This window comes from Hippoglossus hippoglossus, chromosome 17 (genome assembly GCF_009819705.1).
Source record: "Hippoglossus hippoglossus isolate fHipHip1 chromosome 17, fHipHip1.pri, whole genome shotgun sequence".
Lineage (NCBI taxonomy): Eukaryota > Metazoa > Chordata > Actinopteri > Pleuronectiformes > Pleuronectidae > Hippoglossus > Hippoglossus hippoglossus.
The window spans coordinates 20,881,182-20,899,010 of NC_047167.1; the positions used below are offsets into that span (position 1 = coordinate 20,881,182).

Sequence of the window (17,829 nt, forward strand, 5' to 3'; positions counted from 1 at the left end):
GTTGTTTTTAAAAGTTAAAAGTTAAACATACACATTCATTAGGTAATATTTAACACGGTAATAATATTACACATTCAACACAAACGGTAAAACTATTCAATCAGTCAATAAAAAAAGATCCGTTCTTCTCTGATTCAGATCATCGTCAGAGATCAAGTTATGAAACATTTCCTCCTAAAACAGTTCCAGTGTTTTATTCTCACCACATGAGGGCAACACATCCTCGAGGATCCACGTCCTCCTCCTTCTCTCCTCCTCCCTCCTCCTTCTCTCCTCCTCCCTCCTCCTTCTCTCCTCCTCTCATCAACCTGAACTTCAGCAGCTCTTCCTGTGTTGCACTCATCCATCACATCGCAGCAGATCTTTAAACAGTTTACTGGACGTTTCACCGCTGCAGCTTCACAACCTGCACAGGACTTTCTATTTCTAGAGCGGCTCTGTACCTGCACCGCTGAGAATGTGCTTTAAAGTACCAGCATGCACTTTGTTTTCTCAGGTTCAACATCTGGTTCATCCAGTTACAGGAGGATTCACTGGAGCTGTCGCTGCTCGGTTGCAATTAAAAACTTCAAAAACATAAAAAAATACTTGTTGCATTTTGGCAAACCAAGTTACTGAGAATAATTACAACAGTGAACTCAGCAGAGAGGTCATTGGGACTTCCCTGCCCCCCCCCTTCAGGACCTGCTCTCCACAAGAACCAGGAAATCACACATCTGTTCCCCCACTCCTCTCCTCTAGTAGGCGCTACAGGGCCTCGTGCTCCACAGTCCCCAGACACAGGAACAGCTTCTATCTGCTTGTAATAAGCCTCATGATCAGCTGACAGGAGCGTCTCAAGAGACCCCAGGGGCCCCGGGGCAAAAGAGACCTGAGGGGCCCAAAGTGGAAACAAAGCAGAGCCCCCCCCCCCCCCCCCCCCCCCAAAGAAACACATGATGCATCTCGATTGAGACCTGGTGGCTACAGCTGCAGCACAGGTCAAAAACCCTGCCTCCTCCTTGTTAATGGCTGGGACATGGACCAAACCATTTCTGTCCTCTTAGTTCTTATCACACTGATGTTTGCTCAAGTCTTCATTTTTCCTGGAAGTTTGGTTTCAATTCTTTAAATCATGATTGACAGCTGAGACTGACTCAACGCGATTGGTCGAGTGCGTGTATCGACGGGACCTCTGCTCCGCCCCCTAATCGCCACTGTGCAGCGTTTGTACGTGTCGTCCATCTTTTTCTGTGGCGCCCACACATGAATAGAAGTAAAAGTTTAAGTAAGTATCTGTCTATCTGTGTATATTGGATGGATATCGTATGTTTATCTGTAAATCGTGTGTTCTAGTAGAGCGTCACCATCATTCAGAACCAGATTCCCTTTTTGTGCGCTCACTTGGCCAAATAAACCTGATTCTGATACCGGATGGAGACGAAAGCAGCTACGTCTGAAAGTGAATCCTGCTCCTCTCGTCCCCCCATTCTGCCAAAGCCAACACCATTCACACCCAAAGATGTTTTGAAAACAGAGCGTATGGATTCGACCCCACGTTCAAGTGTGGAAGAGGAAACTCGACTTTTCCAAAACAACCTCGTATATGTCTGCACATACACAACTGCAGCGCCGCGAACGCCAACTTTCTGTCACCTCCAACTTTCTTTGTTATGGTTTGTTCTGACCTATCGCATAATAGGCTGCAGATGTTGCGACCGACATGTGCTATTTGTCAGATGACTGTGATTTGAAATATGAAATATCAAAACAGTGCTTTAATCAAAGTCTCAAAGCGGCAGCGCAGGAATCGCTGTTCACCTGGTGAACGAAGAATTTAGGAGACGCAGTCGAGTCACGGTTTTATTTAGTTATCCCACAAAAATACACCAGTATGACGGTAAAATAAGAGGTTAGCTGGAGGGGATGGTAAAGCAAAGATGTAGAAACCAAGCTGCGTACATTTTAGATGCTATTTTCCAATTGTGTGTTTCGACTCACACTTACACTGACGATATTCTGCTAACACACACACACACACACACACACACACACACACACACACACACACACACACACACACACACACACACACACACGTAGAGACGTTCAGATCCACAGTCAATTCAGAGTCTCCGATCAAGCTAACCTCAATTTGCGTGACTTTGGACTGTGGAGGAACCCGGAGAAAACCCACGCAAACACAGAGGGAACACGCAAACTGAAAGACCCCAGAAAGAAAGAGACCGGTCAGGATTGTGACAGTGGTTAACCACCTCTCCACCGTGCCGCCCTCCTTTATATCTGATTTACTGAATTCATAGGACTGCTTGCATTGTGTTCTACATCCTGCTGACGTATAAGTCTCTTCCTTCTGTTCACAATACATTTCATTTTATTCTGTACTGATTGAAATATTTAGTGCCACACTGCAGCGCCTCCTGTTAAAGCCAAGATATACTGTGAACTGAACAAGGGGTAATCTCCTCAGTGGTTTTCATATTGTGTTCAAACACAAGAGGTGAGAGAAGAAGTTGTGTGAAGTTCAAACACTGCACACGCTGTCACTCTCTCACTCTCTCACTCTCTCACTCTCTCACTCTCTCACCTGATGTCAAATTTCAGTTTCAGAAAATCACTAAATCTGTTGGATCCACCATCAGGGAAGTTCAATGATCCGACACTTTGTTGGAAGCAAACTGAAACCTTCATGGTCCTGGACGTAAATTTGTAGGATAATAATCATAAGCAACAGCAAACTAAATGGCCCCCAAACAACATTCACTTCCTGAATAGGTTCTAATCTAATCATGTCATTTTGGGATTTAGTGACGTGGTGGTGACAGGTTCGTCAAGTCCTGTTTTGGGCTTTAAACCCTTGCGTCATCACGGCTGGTTGCACTTTTTCCTCTCCCCAACCAGACTGTAACATCTTGAGATCAGTCCAGGACCCAGGGCCTGCCCACTCAACCCCAGGAGGACGACAGGGAGAGTGAAACAGGCCCCCAGTTACTCTCCAGTACGACGGTTGTGAGAACCAGTGGAGGAAAGGGAAGATAGAGAGGGGGGGGGGGGGGGACGTGAGAAGAGGAGGGGGTATAGGAGGAGGAATAAGGAGCTGGACTGAGGCGGAGAGGGCCGGAGAGAGAGAGAGTGTGTTTATTTAAGTTTTTCGTCTCCTGACTCAGACAGAGAGCAGACTGCAGAGGATAATGAGAAACAGATCTGCGGTGAGGAGAGAAGGAGGGAGGGGAGAGTGAAGAAGAAGGAGGGACGAGGAGGAGACGAGAGGAAGGAGGAGTGGGGTAAAGGGAAGGGAAAAAAAGGGAAAGAGAAGAAGAAGAGAGGGGGGAGGCGAGGAAACAGTGACAGCCAAAAAGAAGGGGGGGGGGGAGGTAATGTGTTCATCGCCACAGGAAATAGACCCTCTTATGTGGACTAACTGACAGTTAACATCACAGGCCCGGCGGCGGCCATGCAGCCGGCCTACAATGGAAGGGTTTAGGGGACAGTGAGCCGCCTGCCATGAGTCCTGCTCATGATTGGAATAATAATCACAATGTTTTTTGGGGTTAAAAATGTCTGATAGTGAGAATGAAGTGAGAACAAATGAGATTCACGCCAGGAAACAACAGGAAATGGTGCAAAATAAGGTGAAATGTGTATTTTAAAAAAAAATCCAGTTTGCAGGAGTTCTGGTGCTTTAAGCAAATGTTAAGTTGCTAGAAGTGAAACCTCCAGAGTGAGTGAGTGAGGAGGGGGCAGAGGAGCGAGAGAGGGAGAGGAGGGGATGGGGGGGATGAAGAGGGTGGGTGGGGGGGCTTCCTGACTGACAGGCGTAAGATCCTATGGGAGATGAGTAACGGACCAACTGGAGCTGGGAAACCCACCCAAAGGCAATTAAGGGTAAAGGACGAGAAAAATATTTGATAAACTTTTTTTTCCCTGTCTTGGAAGAGGAGGGAGAAGTTGTATGGGGATGACGATGGAGGCAGAAGCGAAGGAAGGGAACAGACTCCGTGTGGGAACTATGTTGAGAGATGTGACCCTGTGAGCGAAGATCTGGGTTTTTTGGGAACTGCAAGGCATCAAGTCTGGGGGGGAAAAAAGTTGCAAAGAGTGAAGGAGAAGTCCTCATCGTGTGGAAGCAGCGTGGATAAGTTTCTTCCAAGAGGAGGGATCTTTGCGCAATGACGCGCGCATAGGACAAAGTCTTGGATAGCTCGCTCTTTTACGCGCAGACGTTTAAAGCCGCAGTTTGATAGAAGCAGATAAGATCGTGTCACTGTCCCCGGGTCCTGGTCCTTCTGCTGCCGGAAGGCGATGGGGGCCGCGCCGGGCTCTGGCTGGGAGGAGGGCGAGTTCGAGTTCAAGTTGGTGTTCGAGGAGGATCCGCCGCCGCGGCAGAGCCAGGGGCCGGCGCCGGTGCGCGCAGCCGAGCCGGAGAGCTCCGGTCCCGGGGAGGAGGGTGAGAGCTCCCTGCTGCGCCTGGAGCCCGGTAACAGCAGCAGCAGCCTGGGTTAGACTCGACTCAACCAGAGATGGATGTGTGTGTGTGTGTGTGTGTGTGTGTGTGTGTGTGTGTGTGTGTGTGTGTGTGTGTGTGTGTGTGTGTGTGTGTGTGAATGGGTCCAAGAGAGAGGAGGTGTGAGAGGAGAGGAAACTTCTGTATGAGTGTTGTATTTGTTGTAATGAGGGCCTTTATCTGTGTGTGTGTGTGTGTGTGTGTGTGTGTGTGTGTGTGTGTGTGTGTGTGTGTGTGTGTGTGTGTGTGTGTGTGTGTGTGTGTGTAGTCCAGGTATTAGTCATGTTGTGAGGACCTAAATCTGTCACATTATGGGGACTTGTCTTTCTTATGGAGACAAAACCACATCCTCATAACGTAAATCATTGTCCATATCAATACTAAGGTGAAGACATGTTTTCATAGGTTAAGTTTAGATTTAGGCTAAGGTTAGTTTATGGATAGGTTTAGGTTTAGGTTTAGGTTTAGGTTAAAGTTAAGGTTAAGGTTAAGGTTAAGGTTAAGGCTAGTTTAGGTTTAGGTTTAGGTTTAGGTTTAGGTTTAGGTTTAAGTTAAAGTTAAGGTTAATTTAAGGTTAGTTTAGGTTTAGGTTTAGGTTTAGGTTTAGGTTACGGTTAAGGTTAAGATTTAGTGCAAGGTTAGGTTAAGGTTAGGTTTATCTTAAGGGTAAGTTTAAGATCTTGTTTAGGTTTATGTTCAGGTTTATGCAGAGGTTAATGTTAGAGTAAGTCTCTAGGAAATCAATGAAGTGTGTGAGTGTGTGCGTGTGTTTGTGTGTGTGTGTGTGAGTGTGTGCGTGTGTGCGTGTGTGCATGTGTGCATGTCTTGGAACTTGCATGCAATGTGTCTGTGCCTCTTGATTCTGTAAGAATGTGAGCACAAGTATATTTTTATTGTGTGTTTATTTTGTGTGTGGTATGCATCTTACCGTGTGCATATTCTCTATTGCCTATTAGTGCATGTGTGTGTGTGTGTGTGTGTGTGTGTGTGTGTGTGTGTGTGTGTGTGTGTGTGTGTGTGTGTATGCGGCCCCAGACTCAATGTGTTTCCAATCAGCTGTGCGTGTGAGTAGAGTTAACAGCTGCCATCTGGGTAGGAACCTCAACCTCTGTGTACTGTGTGTACTGAACGTGCACCGCATACTCTCAACCTCCATCTCCCAATATGTTTCACTACACACACACACACACACACACACACACACACACACACACACACACACACACACACACACACACACACACACACACACACAAACACAAACACAAACACACACACACACACCTCCTGTCCTCACATCCACTCTCTCGTGTGTTTCCCACCCACACTGGCACAAAGTTATATCACCACACCCAAGGCATGCGAAAGAACTGCAGGAGACACGAGATCATTTCTTCACTTGAAGTGATTCAGTGATTAATTTGTACTTTGTTCAGATTATAAACCTTCTCAGAAGTTAGTTTTTGTCTCGTTGCATCTCACTCGACACTTTCACACCACACCTGACTTGTCGATTTACGTCCCCCGGCCTCTATTCTCCATTTCTATTCATATAACATGCAAACAACAAATTCTAAAATAAAGTCATGTTGATTTGACAACTATTTGAAAGGATCAAAATTTAGGATTTCGCAATAATCACACTTTTCATTCATGATGCTGAAATTCCAAACCAGTGAATCTACTAATACAGAGCGTTGATCCATTAACACGGTTCTATTTTTAATTTGAAGTCTGTAAATCTTCCTGAATGGAAATAATTGAAAGTTCATCTCGGCAACATGAGGTCAGGGACAAAAACAATTGGCAACTTAACGAATGTAATTTATAGCAGAAACACTGACTTTTAAAACAACCACGACAAAAACAAAATGTGTTTCATGTCGTGGTTCATACGACAGTTGGCTTTGTACGGTCAGTATTGGCCCGAGAAAAATGTAACAGTCAATGACAGAGAAACGAAAACGAGGCAAAGATTAAAGGAAGATCTGAGAGATCAGCAGAAATTGTTTTTTTTAATCACAATAATTTAATTATCCCTCAAGATTTCTTGCATCTATTTTTGTGAGCGACTCAACTCCGGACATAGAATAATAATAATAGTCTGTTAGTCGCTCGACAAGGTAGAAACAAAAGGTCAAAGATTCATTTATTCGTAAAATAAGATTTAGTCATTCATGCATTTGTGACTGAAGCACTTCTCTGAATTATATAAACAGTATAAACATACGTCTTAAACACAAGTCTCCTCTCTCGAGTGGACGAGGCTGCTTTCAGGAAAGTGACACGATGATGTGTTTGTATCCGTCGATCCTCTGCTGCTGTGTACTGTTAAATAATATTTAAATGATCATTTCAGAAACAGTTAGAAGAGGAGACAAGGAGGTAAAATGAGAAAATGATTCATAAGAACAAAGATGAAAGATTGGAGCAGTTTTGTTTCGCAGAAATATGTATTTTCTTGATTTTCTATCCTTTTTAATTATCACAAACTTCCATCACTCGATCCATCGGGAGTTTCCTAACCTCCAAGTTAATTTAATTCCATCACAACAATCGCCATCTACATTTTGAAAACTAGAAAAACACTGAGTAAAGTTCAGAACTCTGCAGAGTCCCAACAGTCCCCTGATGAAACCACATTTAAATTCACCAGATCCAGATCTTTATTTGGATCTGCACCAAACTACAAACACTCATTAATATCAGTCCCATAAACATGCCTGATTATTATTTATTTTATTAATCAGGATCCATAAATGATTCTCTGAAAAATCAAGGGAGATGTTGAAAGATGCACCAAATTCTGTGGACATCCATTTAGTTGTTTTTGTGTAATCTTGGTCACAAACAAACAAACAACCAACAAATAAATATATACGGGGGTGAAAACATAACCTCCTTGGCGCAGGCATTTTGACCAGTCTTTATATTTATGTATAATGTATTTGTGAAAATAAAACCACAACATAACTCATTAAGAATTATATTTAACATGGTAATTGAGGCTTCCCACTTAAATATAACGTTGATTGTGTTGAATCGTGTTCAGGTGAATTGCGCTGCTCTGTCTACAAACATATAGATGTTTGTATTTACAGTTTCAGGTCTGAACACAGCTTTTTGGTTTTAGCCTGTCACATGCTGTTTAATTGAGTTAATCATAGCCAGCAGCAGAATTAATAGTTATTTATAGGATTCAAACAACCACCAAACAAACTGCAGATCTGTGATTATTCTTTACCACGTGTACGTAGGAGGCACTCGTCAGATTCATTACAGTATCCATGTGTCAAATGGGGGTTTGTTGGTGGTATATAAATAATCAGATCATCTCACAATGCCTCAGATTCATTTGACCTCCCTCTGTGGGGGGGGGGGGGGGGTTGGCAATCACTCATCTGTTTTTTGTGAGGTTCAGCTCAGGACACGTAATAAAATATTAACGCGAACTCGATTTGTTTCGACTTGAGATCAGCTTTTTATTGGGTTCACTTAGTGTTTAGGTAACTTTTTCTTGGCTCGTAAACTGCTCCGCTGGTCAGCACACAATCATGTAAATCCCTGTTTTTAAGTGAAAAGTCGTCCACCAGCGGAGGAGTTGCCTCAGCGCTGCAGCTTTAATCACTTGGAAATATTTTGTTTTGCCAGGAAACATTTGAAGAGAGTTTTCACCCTGAGTCTTAGTTTGTTGGCTTTTGCTGTTGTGTGTCCAAAAAGATGCCTGTATGGCCGGTTGCCATCGCAACAATGGCCGATTGGAGCCTCGCTCATTAGAGAGTAACTACCGTTTGGATCCGTGCGGAGGTCGACCGCTCCACGCTGGGGAAACGCTGTGGTGAGGCCTGTGGTCGTGTTCCCGGTGGTTGTTTGTTTAGTTTAGTTTGATTTCTTCATCACTGTCAGGACCAGCGGCAGAGTTTGGGTTTGTGAGTCTTAGCGACATAAGATTTGAATCAGTGAGGCAAAAGTTAACTTCATGATTTGTTCAGAATTAAAAGTTTAAACTCTTTGAGGTGAATTCAGTGGATTGTAGCCATATGAGTGGAAGTCTATGGAATATAAAGTTAAACATTAAGGTGAGTTTAGTTTGTTTTATACCAAAATGATGAAGTAATCTTGTTTTATTATTTATTTATTTGGTGAGTGAGGTTCTAACAACAGAACATTCAATATTTTAACCTATGACATTATAATAATTTCGTTAGGAAATCAAATTTGAGGTTCAGACCCTGTAGGCGTTGCTCATCCACAAGTTGGGCGACTTTCATATGGACACACACTTTATATGTATACATTAAAGTTATCGTATTATTTATTATCGTAAAATAATTCATAATTGTCTGAATTTAGAGGTAAAATAAACCGAATAAACCGAAATAAAGGAACGTAAACCTTAGACCAAACTGTGGGAGAATCATATGCTGTGAAAATGTGAAAGATCCTCTCAGGATCCTCAGGTGTAGTTTGTCCCCTCTGGGCTACTGTAGAAACATGGTGGTGCAGCATGAGGACTCTGTTAAAGAGGACGTGCTCCACATGTAGATATAAAGGGACAATGCATCTTAGTTTCTGTGATTATAGATGAATGAAAACATCTTATATTTCACTTCTGACAATAGATTCCAGTAAATTCTTCACACTGGTCCTTCATCATTCAAAACATGGCACATAACTTCCCTCAAAGCCTCAATGTTGTTCTTGTATGGATCAATCAAATCAGCCACTGTTTGACTTGTCCGCTGTGGGCTACTGTAGAAACTCGGTAACTAGGCAACAAAAACACAAACCTTTGTTTTAGGCGATTATAGATAAATCAAATGAGAAGGAGCTGTTTCAGGCCGACTCACCTCTGGAGAGAACCAGGCTCAGGGTTACCCCCCCCCCCCCCCCCCCCCCCCCCCCCGGTTCCAGGATCCGACTTCATATTTACAGTATGTGAGCGATAATCCATCAATTCATCTGACGTCTAACAAGAAAGCAAATACGCAGATTTACCCGAAGAAGTCGAAACTATTCAAATACTTTTATATTAAAAGATCATCGCTTGACTGACGCAAACCGTTCACTTCCTGTGAAAAAGCTCCAGTTGCATGTCTCCTCCACATGGAAACAATTACTCTGCAGTGAATCAAGGAAAATGAAAACGTTGATGATCGAAAATGAGTCTTTACTTACCGCAAATTGTGTTTACAATATTTTTGATGGACATCTAATGAGCCTCTGTTAGTGCCAGATATAAAAGAGCAGTAGAGTTAAAACCGTCATCGTGCGGTTCTGGAAAAAGATCAGTGTGAGGTCACATGACCCCAGAATCCCTCGTGATATAAAACAAAAGTGTGTTTGAACAATGAGAAAAAAGATTTGTGGTTTTTTTTTTTTTTTTGTTCAGTAATGCAGCCAGAAAATAAATTGTTCCCACGTGGAAGTAAAGGTGACTATTAGGGAAATGAACGTGAGCAGCAATTGATTATAAGAATTCTTTATACTGGTTTTCGTCCAAATTGCGTAAATCGTATTTTCATGTGTGCGTCACGTTTCCTCAAATTTAATCTGCGTATTGTTTATCTTTCAGTTACAGACAACCACTTGGCTGCCACTCACGCCGCGCACTCCATCAGCATCCCCAGCTCGCCCCCCTCAGCCAGTCAGCGGGCCGGGATGCACTCGCCGCCTCCACGCCGGGCCGCGGTCAGAGAGTTCAGCGGGACCTACGAGAGCCTGCCCGCTCGCTCAGTGCAGGTGAGACGACCTGTTCACGAAACCCTTGTTGGTTTATTACACTCAGACGGTTTGGGCGGGAAAAAAAAAGAGAGTTTATGGACCATTCTGCATATTTTTGCACATTTTGCATCATTAACTGCAAACAATGAGGTGAGTGGAGCTGCGGTTGCTGCCGCACTTTCTCCATCCTGTTATAACTTTATCTCTAACATCACTCATACATGATCATAGCTGCTCTGCACCGATGCATCGCTCACAACTCGAGATTTCTTGATTTAGAACGAAGCTAAATTTACTTCTTTGAAGATAAACTGAGACTTTGATCAGTTTCAGAGACGTCACTCGTACAAACAAACAAAACCTCCTTGTTGGAAGTGATTACTTGATTATAAAATATTTGAGAGAAGCAGCTAAGAGAGTAAAGCATCCCTCTCGTCCTCGGTTCAGGTGTCAGAGTCTCGTGTGGTCGAGTGTCCGAGCATCCAGATAACCACCATCTCCCCAGAAGACGACCCAGCACCAACCATTTCCAGCTACTGGGACATGGGCGGCGGAGGAGGTGGGTGGGACCGAGAGCGCCTCTACCTCCCCCTGCTGGACCCCTTCAGCTACCGTGACAGATGCCCCGGCTCCCTCAGCCCCAGCCCTGCCTCCAGCCCCTCCTCCCGCGGCTGGCTCAGCCCCGCCTCCAGCTGCGACTCCCTGCTGGTGGAGGAGGAGGAGCTCAACGAGGCCACCATCAATTTTGGGCTCTCGCCGTCATCGAGGCCAACTTCCCCCGGGGGTAAAAAGCGCCGAAACTCCCCTCTGGCCTCCCCCTGTACCTCGCGGAGGGGCAGTTACTCAGAGGAACTGCAGGGGTTCAACCTGGAGGGCGGAGACTCCCACCTCAATTCACAAGCTCCGCCCAGCAGCTGCGAGCTCAGCATCCCACAGAAGACCAGGAAGACGTCGTTGGAACAGGTGAACATGCTGGTTTGGTTCTGTGGTCAAATATGAAACATGTTATGAACTTTTGATTTCGGTGCAGTGGTGAACGTCGCCCTCTTGTCCTCCAGTTGTCTCCCAGGGAGGTGGATCAGGAGCAGGCTCCAGGCCACAGCTCGCACTGCCCACTGCCCGAGACCCAGCAGCCCAGGAGAGAGCCCCCTCCTCTGGGCATGGACTACCTCTCTGTGCCCCCTGCTCTGGCCTGGGGCCGGACCCGAGCCAGCACCCACAGCCCCCTGTTCAGGTCAGGACACACACACACACTCACACATTTATTAACACAACATTAAAGTACAAATTTAACAGTATAAATAAACTCTAAGGTCACATTCATTCAACTGTCTTAATAAATGACATGTGATATCCCCTGTATCTGTTTTGCCTCTCGGCTCTGACTCCGTGTGGTGAAGTAAAACCTCTCTCTGGATTTTTTCAGGTCTAACGCGCTGCCTCCGCTCGACTGGCCGCTGCCGTCCCAGTTTGACCAGTACGAGCTGCGTATCGAGGTGCAGCCGCGTCCTCACCACAGAGCCCACTACGAGACGGAGGGCAGCCGAGGAGCCGTCAAGGCCACGCCGACGGGACATCCTGTCGTCAAGGTGAGGCACGAATCAACGTAGCTCCTGAGAGATGTGATTAAAGTGACGACAGAGATTTTGTCCCAACAAACCATAGAATATAAAATAAAGATGGACGAGGCCTCTCCAACCTCCAGTTGTACTAAAATGAAGCTAAAATATTCTACCGTCGCCGCCATCTTGTGCTTTTGAAGTCGTTTGGGGTGGAGCCACAGCATCGGGGCCCCGACGACACGTGCTCTCAACCAATCACGAGTGAATCTCAGCTGTCAATCGTGACCTTTGACCCTGTTTTTAAAGCATCAAATAACCAAACGTCTTGAATAATTGAACATCAGTGATAAGAAATACCTCAAATGACAGAAAGTATGTTCTTTGACTTTTAGTCCAAATGCTCTGGCTTCACTTTTGGGAGCTGTCCCGTCGTCCATCTTTATTTCTCATAATAATGGAGCAAAGTGTGAGGACACAGGTTGTGTTTCGCTCGTCTCAGTTCGATGTCACCTCTCGCTCTGCGTCTGTCTCCACAGCTGTGTGGATACACTGAGAGGAAACCGCTCTCTCTTCAGGTTTTCGTCGGAACAGCGGACGACAGGTCCATCAGGCCGCATCCTTTCTATCAGATACACAGGTACTGAGTCTGTCACCAGCAGATCACCAGCCTGCGGCGCTGGGACTCGTGCATTAAAAAACAAACTGTCACCTGTTGAGTCTGAGCTGTATCTCTGTGCAGGGTCACAGGGAAGATGGTGGGCACTGCCAGTCATGAGAGCGTTCAGGCCGGGACCAAACTGCTGGACATCCCCCTGAACCCTGAGAACAACATGACTGCACTGTGAGTAGAGAGACACCGAGTTTACTGTGTTTCCTCCACGAGACAAGTTATTCAGCTTTAGTCTCTGATTTCAAGGCTCTTTTGACGTCTACTTGATATATTTGAGGAGGACGCTCCTTAAATACTGACACTAAACAACATGCTAAGCCAAATACAACTTTGAGGTACTTGTAGTTTATTTATTTCCATTGTATGCTACGATATACTTTATACTGCAACACCATAAAATTCTTGAAAGGAAACATACTTTTTACTTCATTTATTTGACATTTTAAAACCATAATATTAGGATTTCACATCAGGATTTGTGTTTGACAGGAGTATATCAAGTATTGGCGTAAATGTTTGCCGATATTTGCCACTATATATTTTACAGAATTAACAATGTAGAAAAGGTGTTTCCATTTTACATAAATAAATGTGTTTATTTCTTTAATTCGAGTTCTGTTTGTTTTGAAAAATCGTTTGTGTTGTAGCATCGACTGTGCAGGGATCCTGAAGCTGAGGAACTCGGACATCGAGCTGAGAAAAGGGGAAACGGACGTCGGCAGGAAGAACACGCGTGTTCGTTTGGTGTTTCGCACCCACCTCCATCTAGCGCCCCCTGTAGCCGCGCCTGGACGGGTCCTGGCTCTGCAGGCGGCCTCGCTGCCCATCGAATGCTGTGAGTTGCTGGTCACATGTAGTCCAAAGCTTCACACAACACATATTATAACATATTGTTAGAAAGATCTAAGGCTCCTGATTGTATCTGTAGAAGCATCTTAGGTTCCTCATGTCACTGCATGTCACTGTAATTTATAATGACTTTCAAAGGACACCAGGGATATGAATGCACCTTTTTCTTTTGGGTGCATTATTTTTAGTCTTGTGCACAGAAATGTGTGTTTTCTGTTGATCAACCAATCATTGTGTTGACTAATTGTCTCTCCACACTTTAGCTTTAGATTGTGAGTATTTCTACTGGTTCTGATCTGCTGGTTCTCCCTCCCTCAGCCCAGCGCTCGGCCCAGGAGCTGCCGGTCATCGAGTCCGTCAGTATCACTTCCTGCTCCGTGGAGGGCGGAGAGGAACTTCTGCTGAGTGGCAGCAACTTCCTGCCGATCTCCAGGGTCCTTTTCATGGAGAGAGGGACAGGTAAACGTCCACAGGGCAGACTGGGAAATGTCTGTTGTCTAGTTGGAGAAATAACTCTTATATACCTACATTTGCAGGTAAAATCAGAGGCCTCTTTCAAAAACCAGCCTCCAGTTTATTTCCCTCCACACAATTCAGCCTTTTACGTTCTTAAGATTTCAATCGTGTGTGTGTGTGTGTGTGTGTGTGTGTGTGTGTCTGTGTGTGTGTGTGTGTGTGTGTGTGTGTGTGTGTGTGTGTGTGTGTGTGTGTGTGTGTGTGTGTGTGCATCTACGTTCCACTTGACCTTAATTCTTCCTTCTTATCTATTAGATGGTAAATTACAGTGGGAGGAGGAGGCTCATGTCGACCGTGACAACAGCAACGAGGTAATTTTCGATGTCAGACCTTTTCCTCACCGATCGAGCTGCAGCTCAACTCAGTAACATCTGATGAATGTAAATAATCGGTCACATGTCCACGGCCCTTTGACCTCGTAGTGTTTGCTGTGCGTGAGAGTTCCCGCCTACAGCGACCTGTCCGTCAGTCGGCCCGTGTCCCTCAGTCTGTACGTCTCCAACGGGAAGAGGAAAAGAAGCAGCACTCACTGCTTCAAGTATCTCCCCAGTGAGTGTCCATCGTTCTCAGTGGAAACACTGTCGATACATATAAGTGTATTTCTGATGACTGTATTTTCCGAGTATTGAACCTGAATATTGTAAGTGTAATACTTACCCATTTTTATTCAGTTCATTTGGTTTAAAAAGCTGTTCTTCTCTGATAACTAAATAACTAAAACCAACATTTTTTAGAGAAAACACAAATACAAACAATATTAAAATACTACTTGAATTCTTTATTAGCAGGAAGGTGTATTAATATTCATCAGGATTATTATGAATGTGCAGTGATTTGGTTTTCCTTGTGTCTCCCTGAAGTCATGTTTAAAGAGGAGGACCCCCTGCTGTCCCGGCCGTCTGCGCTGCCTCTCGACAGGGTGTGTCCGGAGGGTCAGCTCCGGATGGACCGGGGCTTCCATGTGAGGGGCGACCCCGTGGCTGAGGATCGAGGCCTGGGCTTCAACCTGCCCCCCTACCCCTCCGCCTACTCTCCTCCCTGCCCCACCATGAGCTACCACGAGGAGTACTGCTCTACGCCCGACGCTGCGGGGGAGGAGCCCCCCGGGTCCAGGGGCGCCCTCTCCGAGCGCCACCCCAGCTTCGAGAACCTGGAGCTGGGCTTCACCGAGCTCCTTCCTCCTCTGTACCCCCGCGGCCCGCAGCCTCCCTCCCCTTCTCCCTCTCCGTGGCTGGACTCACCCTACCTGTCCTCCTCACCCTCTCCCTCCCACTCCTCCTCTCTCAGCCCGTTCCCAGCCAGCAGTCCTATCTCTACCTCCCCTCTGCCTCCCATGCCCACCTCCCCTTACCCCCAGTACTCTGCTTATTCTCAGGAGGTGTGTCCCTCCCCTCCCTCCAACCCCAGTCCCTATCAGGACATGTTCCCAGCGCCCTACTCCCATTATGACGGCTGGGACCCCCAGGGAAGGGTGATGGGGATGGGACATGGGGGAGAGAGGGATGCCAAGATCCACGACTGCCCCCTGGAGTTTAGCAGCTCGGTGTCGATGCACCACATTACCTTTGAAGAGGGTGAGTTACCTTCCTGGTTCTTTATGTTGAGGAGTATGAATATGTTGAATTAGAAGGAGAGTCAAATGCAAACTGTAGATAAATGAAAGACGTGGATGAAACAAATGAAAGTAATGAATCTATCAGTGTTTCCTGGAGTGAGGGTGATGTACATGGATGCATGGATAAGTCCAAAATTACCATTAGAATATTGTAGATCAGAGCCCGACCGAGGTTTGAACTTTTTCCTTTTGATATTTTACTGTATCTTTGACTTTGACAAAATTATGCTTTATTATTGCCAAACTGTTAAAAATCTCTCACTGACATATCGGCATTTAAGTTTTTTTAATTTTTTTTTTTATCTTTACTATTTGTTTATTTATATTTTCTTTTAAATTATAGTTATTTATTATAAAGTTCATGGTTAAACTGTAAAATATCAAGCCTCAATTACATTTCTTCATCACAAGGGTTTGATAACAACATCCTAAGTATCAATTTTGTTTTGTGAGTATATACATCAAGTGATGTATCTGTAATGGAAAATGTTCACTCCCTAAAATCTGTATCAACATCAGCCCCAAAAAATCCATATTGATCAGACTCCAATCTGTAGCAAAGTGATCAATAGAGGAGGGGCCAAGATATTGAGATGCTGCTGCTGAGAATGAAATTAGGGGATCATAATATGAGGTGGATGAATGAATGGATGGATGGATGGATGGATGGATGGATGGATGGATGGATGGATGGATGAATAGATGAATGGATGAATGGATGAATGGATGAATGGATGAATGGATGGATGGATGAATGGATGAATGGATGGACGGATGGATGGATGAATAGATGGATGGATGGATGGATGGACGGATGGACTGATTTCCTCTCGTCTCCCTCCACAGTATCAGAGTTCATCGGAGAGGACATCCAGTCGTACCAGTCGGCCTCACACATGGACAACCAGCCGAACTGATCTCAGAGCAGCTGATCACCCTCACTTTGATATTCAGCCTCGATTTGAATCCCCGTGCACCTGTGATGAAGCTGCGTCGCTCCAGTAACACGTGATACTGATGACAGGGGGACCTTGATAACCAGGACACTGTTGTAATTATGACCACAAGTGCAGCAACTGTTACGGTTTTATAAAGGGAAACTAATGTTTTTAACATGTTTTCAATATAAATTATACAAGAAACTGCTTGGATTGTGTGTTTTTCTTCTGGACAAATTAATAAATCACACTCATACGGGATAAATGTAGAGGAGAGGAGGATAGAAGGCCGGAGGGGAAAAAGGTTTGAATCCTATGGAAAACTAAATGGTTGAATATGAGACGCAGCGGTTTGGACAATCGTGAATAATTATACAAATATATTTTCCCTTATTTAAAGCCATGCAGTGTCTTTATTTTATGATTGCACAAGCAGAAATGTGATCCATCCTGCATTAAGCACACACTTCTGGGTTTGGGATCCTGTCTCGCTAGATATTTCCAATGATTTCTGAATTTCCGAGTGGTTAAATGTCCCAAAAGATCTAAAAATGGTCAAGAAAAGATCTCAGCGATGTTGTACAGGTGGCTCCTTCAAAGTTAAAGTGTCCAGACAAAAGGATATCTCTGTAAATTGGACTCTGGGACTGTTGAAGCTGTTTGACAGGTTTGCATGAGCGATAGTTTGTTAGATCCTCTTGAAGCAGAGCAGCTCTGTCTTGAAGAACACTGCCCCCTGCGGGGACTCGGGACCAGGACGCCATCACTGTCCTGATAATCTGTCTTTCAGCTGTAAAACTTAACAGGTCTGATTTTCTTCTGTTTGTACTTTCCTCACTTTAAAAAACCGGCGCAGCTCCCAACAAACATAGACGAGTCTTTCATTATTCCAAAGACAGAGCGAGGCAATGAAAATGCAGCAGCCTAACAAAAAGAGGCTAAAGTAGCATTGTATGTTTTCCTGACAGCTTTATGGGTCTATATGGTTCAACACAGACCATAAATGGGAATGTTGGGAGCTGGAGACCGAAAGGGCCTTAAAGGTGAGGGACTGGTGTAGTTGGTGAAGAGCCCTGAACGTTCTTTGAAGAATCCGAAGCCATAACTCCTCCAGTGACTTTTCCAGTTCCAGCTTCTCCCTTTTTGTCTCTGGCTGCGGATCAGGAAAGTTCAAGGAACACAGGAGAAGTGCTCGAGAGGTGAGTGTGGTAAACCGTCTGGATTTATTATAAAAACTTTCACAGACCACTCAAGAGGCTTTACACCACAAGTCACATTCACCCGTTCACACACACACACACACACACACACACACACACACACACACACACACACACACACACACACACACACACACACACACACACACACACACACACACACACACACACACACACACACACATTCATACGCCAGTCAGTCCACAGGAACCGATGTGAGAACACGTTTCT

At 45.0% G+C, this 17,829-nt stretch overlaps 2 protein-coding genes across 3 annotated transcripts in view; both read left to right on the forward strand.

Moving 5' to 3' along the window:
* Positions 1-2,046, forward strand: part of si:ch211-284o19.8 (protein lifeguard 1) — a 31,678-nt gene extending 29,632 nt beyond the window's left edge. The window contains exon 8 of the mRNA XM_034614659.1: positions 2,004-2,046. The gene's annotated coding sequence lies outside the window, so the exon portion shown is untranslated. The remainder of the gene's footprint in view (positions 1-2,003) is intronic.
* Positions 2,047-3,815: 1,769 nt separating this feature from the next.
* nfatc4 (nuclear factor of activated T cells 4) lies at positions 3,816-16,582 on the forward strand. 2 transcript variants are annotated; one of them, XM_034614629.1, is made up of 13 exons: positions 3,816-4,477; positions 10,080-10,246; positions 10,676-11,191; positions 11,287-11,462; positions 11,655-11,817; positions 12,327-12,427; positions 12,530-12,631; positions 13,108-13,295; positions 13,628-13,768; positions 14,081-14,136; positions 14,248-14,374; positions 14,686-15,399; positions 16,287-16,582. In XM_034614629.1, exons 1-13 carry the CDS (start codon positions 4,303-4,305, stop codon positions 16,355-16,357), a joined length of 2,697 nt encoding a protein of 898 aa, XP_034470520.1. In that variant the 5' UTR covers positions 3,816-4,302; the 3' UTR covers positions 16,358-16,582. The 2 variants fall into 2 exon arrangements, with proteins under 2 accessions (XP_034470520.1, XP_034470519.1); XM_034614628.1 differs by having other exon boundaries at positions 3,817-4,498.
* The last annotated feature ends 1,247 nt before the right edge of the window (positions 16,583-17,829 follow it).

What these genes read in the sequence shown, in the direction of transcription:
- nfatc4 (XM_034614628.1), top strand. Translation starts at nt 4,303, where the DNA reads ATGGGGGCCGCGCCGGGCTCTGGCTGGGAGGAGGGCGAGTTCGAGTTC. An exon ending in CTCGCTGCCCATCGAATGCT is followed by an intron (nt 13,296 to 13,627) that starts GTGAGTTGCTGG and finishes TCCCTCCCTCAG; the next exon opens with CCCAGCGCTCGGCCCAGGAG. An exon ending in CCACATTACCTTTGAAGAGG is followed by an intron (nt 15,400 to 16,286) that starts GTGAGTTACCTT and finishes CTCCCTCCACAG; the next exon opens with TATCAGAGTTCATCGGAGAG.